Source organism: Sinocyclocheilus rhinocerous, unplaced genomic scaffold (assembly GCF_001515625.1).
Source record: "Sinocyclocheilus rhinocerous isolate Xijiao unplaced genomic scaffold, SAMN03320098_v1.1 scaffold1099, whole genome shotgun sequence".
Taxonomy (NCBI): domain Eukaryota; kingdom Metazoa; phylum Chordata; class Actinopteri; order Cypriniformes; family Cyprinidae; genus Sinocyclocheilus; species Sinocyclocheilus rhinocerous.
In genome coordinates, this window is record NW_015634461.1 from 444,953 (window position 1) to 452,404 (window position 7,452).

The 7,452-nt window shown below is 33.8% G+C and overlaps 1 protein-coding gene across 1 annotated transcript in view; it reads left to right on the top strand.

Moving 5' to 3' along the window:
* kcnq1.2 (potassium voltage-gated channel, KQT-like subfamily, member 1.2) overlaps positions 1-7,452 on the top strand; it is a 170,713-nt gene that overhangs the window by 60,419 nt on the left and 102,842 nt on the right. Inside the window, exon 14 of the mRNA XM_016559462.1 lies at positions 1,398-1,466. Coding sequence (XP_016414948.1) covers positions 1,398-1,466 — 69 coding nt within the window. The remainder of the gene's footprint in view (positions 1-1,397; positions 1,467-7,452) is intronic.

The following is a 7,452-nucleotide window of genomic DNA, read 5'->3' on the forward strand; positions in this document are numbered from 1 at the left end:
GCTTATTTATTCAGCTTTCAGATGACGTATAAATCTCAATTTCGAAAAATTGACCCTTATGACTGGTTTTGTGGTCCAGGGTCACATATGAGGAAACAGTTATCTTTGTGGGGAAATATAAGTAAACTTGACTTGATTACTAAATTTCTATTGCACGCACCACATAATCGACCATGATAGCTTCAATCAATTATTAATCGATTGTCGATTAATCATTAGCATCCCTAATATATACAGTATATAAATATATATATATATATATATATATATATATATATATGTATATTTCCATAGGCAATCTTATTTTAAGATATGATCAATACTAAATAATTTCTTTGACTAGAAGTGACTCTGAAGTGAGAGTGCAATCTCTATACAATAATTTTAACAAAATCTTTATCCAGTTAAATCCTAGAAGTTCTAGTATTCTAGATAAGTTATGGAAATTAATTTGTCAGAAAATGTGAGAACCTTGTGTGACTCAGTTCAGCTGATTGACTGAGAAGATGATTGAATGATTCTTGCACAAATTCACACACAGACGATTATTTGATAACTGAAATGATCTTTGCCCAAACTCATTCTGGCAACCATGAAATGTTAAATGACTCGGTAAGTGTGTGTCAGTAGATTAGTGTTTGGCTGGGCTGGACACACAGGTCTGTTTTCGACCCACACCTGTGAAAGCATCTCATGTGACTTCCAGCACGTCCTCTGTGTTCTCCTGACACTGGACGCTTTCTGCTCTCTTGTTGCCCCTGATGAGTTGTGTTAGCATGGGCCTGTCCAGGGAAATGAAAGGATATCACTCTCATTAGGGCCTGAATGGGGGAAATAAAGAACAGGAAGGGCGTGAGAGAGGAAGTGGGCGGCCCGTGGTGTAAAGGGATGCTGGGTGTATATTTCACATTTACGACATTTAAAGGAATAGTTCACCCAAAAATGAAAATTTGGTAAAAATTCACTCACACATGCCATCCAAGATTAGGATGAGTTTGTTTCTTCATCAGATTTGGAGAAATGTAGCATTGCATCACTTACTTATGTGAATGGGTGCCGTCAGAATGAGAGTCCAAACAGCTGATAAAAACATCACAATAATCCACACCACTCCAGTCCACCAGTTAATGTCTTAAGTAAGAAACAAATCCATCATTAAGATGTTTTAACTTCAAACCGTCGCTTCCAGCTAAAATACAAATCCATAATATTGCTCTTGGCATCGTGAAGCACCTTTATTTTTAAGAGTGTATATGGTGTACAGATGCATTTTGATTTTCTACTTTTTCCCGTCATTTCATTTGTCTTTTAAAGCATTCTCACTTTTCTGAAACATCTCAAGATCTGCCTCTCCCTCAGCTGTGAGATGAAGGAAAGCGCCTCTTTCTGTCTTTCAGTCTGTTGAGAAGCCCGTTTGTGGCAAAGGAGGAAGAATCAGTCTCTACTCAGCACCTGAATACAACCAGGTACTGTTTCCTGTCCTTTGTGTTTGATTATGTGATCAGCCTGGATGGTGAGATGTTCTCTCACTTTTGTCTCTCAGCTGTGGTGATTTTGAACTTTTTACTTGAACTATTTTAGTCAGTGTTTTTTTTACAGAAAGTTCTATAATTTAGTAAGCCGACTCAATTCAGTGAAGAATTTTTCAATCTTTAAATCTATGAATCTTTATGTAATGAATTTTTCCAAAACATCTAGGCTGCCGTGATGCAGTCATGTTCACAAGAAACAGATCTTGTTTCAAAGAGTCAGTGAGTTGTTAATTTGACTGATTCAGTCTGATTTGTGAATGAATCATTCAGATTCCCACAGTTTTGGAAAGCCTGAAAATATCAGAGAATCTCAAAGTGGGATTTTCAAGACTAGGAAAAGTCATAGAAATTAATAAAACATTTTAAGATTTTGGAATAGTCATGGCAATATCCATAGACAAAGTATTTATTTTTATTTTTATAATTATTCATTTTTTTGGTTTTTTTTTTACTTAAAATTAATCTTTGAGAGTTGCTGGGTGTATATTTCACATTTACGACATTTAAAGGAATAGTTCACCCAAAAATGAAAATTTGGTAAAAATTCACTCACACATGCCATCCAAGATTAGGATGAGTTTGTTTCTTCATCAGATTTGGAGAAATGTAGCATTGCATCACTTACTTATGTGAATGGGTGCCGTCAGAATGAGAGTCCAAACAGCTGATAAAAACATCACAATAATCCACACCACTCCAGTCCACCAGTTAATGTCTTAAGTAAGAAACAAATCCATCATTAAGATGTTTTAACTTCAAACCGTCGCTTCCAGCTAAAATACAAATCCATAATATTGCTCTTTCTAATGAAAAAGTCTTCTCGTCTGAATCAGGAGAGAAATCTGCACAGATCAAGCACCGTTTACAAGTCAAAACAGCTCTAAACAAATATGTGGGTGGATTTTAATGTGAGATGACAAAAGGAGATGGACTTTTCTTCCTCATTGGAGGAAGCGTTATTATGGATTATGGTATTTAATTTTATAGTTAAAACATTTTAAGGATGGAATTGTTTCTTTCAAACACGCAGCGTTTCACTTCTCAAGATGTTAACTGGTGGACTGAAGTGGTGTGGTTTACTTGTGGATTATTGTGATGTTTTTATCAGCTGTTTGGACTTTCATTCTGACGGCACCCATTCACATCCATTGGTGAGCAAGTGATGTACTGCTACATTTCTCCAAACCTGCTGAAGAAACAAACTCATCTTGGATGGCCTGAGAGTGAATACATTTTCAGCAAGTTTTCATTTTCAGGCGAACTTTTCCTGTAAATCAGAGATTGAGCCAAAAGTACTGTTTAGTAGTTGTTTATGTTATTTTACAATCCATTTGTTTTATGAGTATCATCTTTGTGGCTCAGATTGGCCTGTAAGTGTGTGTGTGTGTGTTTCTGTTTAGCCTTCTCTCTTGATAAATGTAACGTCATCCAGACACACTTTTCAGGTCTGTCTGGATAAGGTTGATGTGCTGTTTGGTTGGTTTGACCTTTGACCCCATCTGTGAATGCATGCTGCCACAGTAAATGGTTTCATATCAGCCTAATCCTGAAATCTCCATCATTATGGACTTAAACCGAGACTTAAAATGTGAATGAGCTTTTGTGAAATATTCCACTACAGTTATTTTGTCTGATTAGCAAACAGTCCACAAAAGCGTGTTGTTCTTTTAGATATTCGGTCTAGTCTCGCCAAGAATGAACGGAGTGGGAACACGCGTCATATTGACACAAAACAACTCTGTCTGAGAAGACGTATAATGAGAGGATGAGGTGGAGGAGGAGAGAGTATGAAATCATCTCTGACTCATGTGCTTATTGAGATCATTCACACTGTGAATAACTTCAGTCACAGACAGCTTCTGATAATACAGAATGAAATATATAAATCTGAGAGCTCAGAATCTCAATTAAGGATGTAGTAGCAACTTTCTTTCTTTCTTTGGGTTTGTTTGGCATGCTGTGCTTCTCATACGATTTTCACAGTATGCTAATTCAAAATGTGCAGTATACATTCAGAGTACACTCACTGGATCCCACAATGCAATGCACTCGACTTGACCTTTCATTTCTAATATGATGAATGGAAAAAAGTTAATAGCTTTACCATAAATTGTAATAAAATGCAAAATAACCATTTTAAATATTTACTGTTTTTTTTTAAATACATTTTGCATAATATATGCATTGTATGCAGTATGCATGCATAATATAATATATGCTAGAGATCTTGCAATTATATATTCAAAATACTATTTTTTTAATATATTTATATACAGTTTTTTTTTTTTTACCATATTTTAATAGTAACAGTATTTTAAATGCTATTTTTTAATCCATTTTAGCTATATAAAATCATTTTATTTATTATCTAGTGTAATTTATAAAAGTGTGTTTTATACCATCTTGATATGTATTTATATGTAAAATACTGGTTTATTAAAGTTAAGTAAAACCATTAAAAAAATTAGTTACTTGAAATAAAATAAACTCTACCTGAAAAAAAATTAAAAAATAAAAATAAACTTTATTTTATTTTAGCTAGTTGCCAAATACATAATTTCACATTATTAGGTTAATATGATGTATCAAAATAACTAAAACTTAGTTAAAAATGAATAAAAACTATAAAGACATTTTAAAAAGTAATAAAAATGATTTAAAAAAAACGTGATAAAATTACTAAAATTCTAAAAGTAAAAATAAAATGAAAACAGAAATGATAAAAATAAACTTATTCAAAATATTAACAAAAATATAATAAAATATCAGTGACATTAAAATAACTGTTAATATATTTATATTGAATATCACTGGTGATTTACTTTTTTCAAATCTAAGGTAATTGTTGTCTCAATTAATCAATTAATTCTTTTTTTCTAAATTGTGATTTGTGATTCTATATTTATATTGCCGTTGTTTGGTCACATCGGCCATCTGTTGTTGTTTTGAATTGTGCTCTATAAATAAACAGACAGTGATGTTGCTTTATGCACTAAAGTACAAAGAAAAGCCTCTGTCTAATAATACATTTATGTTTGTTTGGAATATATATTTATGATGGATGTGTATTAGTGTATAAATACCAATATGTGAGTCAAAATGATGGATCATTTGTAAGTCGCCTTGGATAAAAGCATCTGCTAAATGAATAAATGTAAATGTGGAGCAGGTCACATATATGTCATTTTATATGCATTTTTCTATATTATACAGCACAAAACAATACACTGTGCCTGTTTTCCAAACACAAGCCCGCCTGTCTCTTTTTCTCCGTCCTCCACCCATGTTTGTCCTGCGCAATCCCAGAATTCCTCAGTGATATCATTGCTGGAGCATGTGTATTTGTTGAGCAGCGCTGTAAGCGTGAGTCAGGTGATTGTCTTCTCCAGCCTCCAGAAGCTGAACTCAGATCAGGTCTGAGACGGGTTAATCAGCCAGACTCATGAGGGCTGAAATGAAAGCTTGCGTCACATTATTGAATTGCTGTGGCGTCGTGAGAAGATCTTTTACTCTGTTCTGGCTGGAATGCTTGGAAATGAGCTGAGCGCTTAAACCGTTTGCACCGCCGGCTCCTGGTCAAATATCATTCAGGATTTATTGCTTGTGTAACAAGGGCACTTGGCTTCCAGTCTCGTGTAGCCAGACGTTTGACTATCGGCATAAAGTCCAGTTTGGAGCTTATTCTGTGTATTATTAATAGTATTTAAATTAACTTGATTAATGTGTTTATATTTTATATATATATACTATATATATTTGTGTGTGTGTGGTTATATATATACTAAATTAAATATATAAATTAAATTTCACTGTTAAAATAAATTAAAATACATTTTTAATACATACATATACACAAATTTAAAAGCATTCATTTTAAAACAATATGATATCTATTTCTATTCACTTATATACAGTGGGTACGGAAAGTATTCAGACCCCCTTAAATTTTTCACTCTTTGTTATATTGCAGCCATTTGCTAAAATCATTTAAGTTAATTTTTTTTCCTCATTAATGTACACACAGCTGTCTTGATCTGTGTCAGATTGTGGTAATGATAGCCAGTCTGCACATTTTCTTTTTTCAGTTTTTTTCTTCTTCTCCAGGACTGTTCTCTATGCCACAACAAATCTTTCAGAAATTGAAAAAAAAAAAGATGGGAAAGAAGAATAAACACAGGAAATTGCTGTTGACTCGGTGAAATTGCAGCGTCGCTCCATTCAGGGAGTCAGATGCCACGCTCTCCATCTTTTGTTTTTAAGCAGGGTCACGTTGAACGACATACCGGCGTGTTTATTTTGTTTTGAGCTTGACCTCTGACCCCCCCCCGTCATTCCCATCGAGCCCTTATTAGTGAACATTAAAATGTTTGGGTTTTGATTTTGTTGTAATTGCACGTCAAATCATTTCACTCTTCTGCAGCATTGGCCCAGCGTTAGTGTTTTTATTTGCGTTGGACATTTGTTTTGATAAGCGATTGTTATTTTGATTGGTTTTTTAGTACGCAATACTGTGAAATTGGTGTAATGTGGAGGTAATTGTAGGTTAATGGGAGGGAATGAATAAATAAATGTAAATATTAGTATAAACACTGAGAGCAGATGGAATTACTGTTATCTTAAATTAACTCTACGTTTACTTGGCCAGCGATTCTCGACTGCTGGGTTACAACATCAAAACGGTGAACAAAACTATGTGTAAACATGGTTTGTTTGACTATAATGTGTTTTGTGCTTTGAATTATTCATAGTAAAAAGCCAAAAATATTGGAAAGTTCATGGTAGTAGTAATAATCATAATCATCATCATCATCATCATTTATTGTATTGATTTAAAAAAAAATTAAGTTATTTTATTATTGTGTGTTTTATTATGTACAATAGGCCTATATTTCTTTAAGAATTATATATAAAGATATATAAAGAAACAGGGCTGTACGTTAACGTTTTTAAAAATCCTTGTCATTATTTTATCTTTGTTATTAGAAAATAAGACCGTTTCGTTCCCCACATTCTTAAAAATAGCTTCTTTTGAGTTCATCACAAGAAAGATTAATACAGGTTTTGGACAACGTGAGTGAGCAAATAATGAAGGAAATGTAATGTTTGGGTGAACTATTTCTTTAATGACAAGCGGCAGCCATTTTTTTTTTTTTTTACAGTTTTTACTTTAAAGGGGTCATATGATGCGATTTCAATTTTTCCTTTCTCTTTGGAGTGTTACAAGCTCTTGGTGCATAAAGAAGATCTGTAAAGTTGCAAAGACTAAAGTCTCAAATCCAAAGAGATATTCTTTATAAAAGTTAAGAGTCAGCCACGCCTACCTACACGCATACATTTCTATCTCAAATGTTTACTTTCACTCTAGACATATCCAACTGTATTTATATGTAAACCTTGTGTGTTTTTGACAGTATTTGATGCCAAATCAATCGGACGTGAAAGACAATTTAGTATAGTAATCAGGCGCTGTTTTAGTGTGCGATGTATGTGTGCTTCGTGAGTATATGCGCTCAGAAAAAGCACGTGTCAGAACAGCACGTGAATGAAAGGTTTAACCGGCAAGGCTTTAAAGCTCATGCAAATAATGCAGTTTTGTGATTGCGCATAAGTGCAGTGTCCCGTGAGAGTAATTCTTTCATTTCAGTTAACATTTATTGTGAATGTATGTCACATTGTACAGTCGATTGAGACGGAGGGAGGCACCAGAACTGTAACTGATAGAATTTGCGCTGTAGCACAATACTACGATATTTCTTCAAAAGCAGATCGTGGAGACTTTTAATCGTCCACGATCAAAAATTGTCATATCGCACACCCATGACTACCAAGTATAATCAATCTCACACACACACAAACAAGCACATCAAAATCACTTCACACTATTAAGCGGCTGTGTTATGAACATGCAAAACTGTATGGC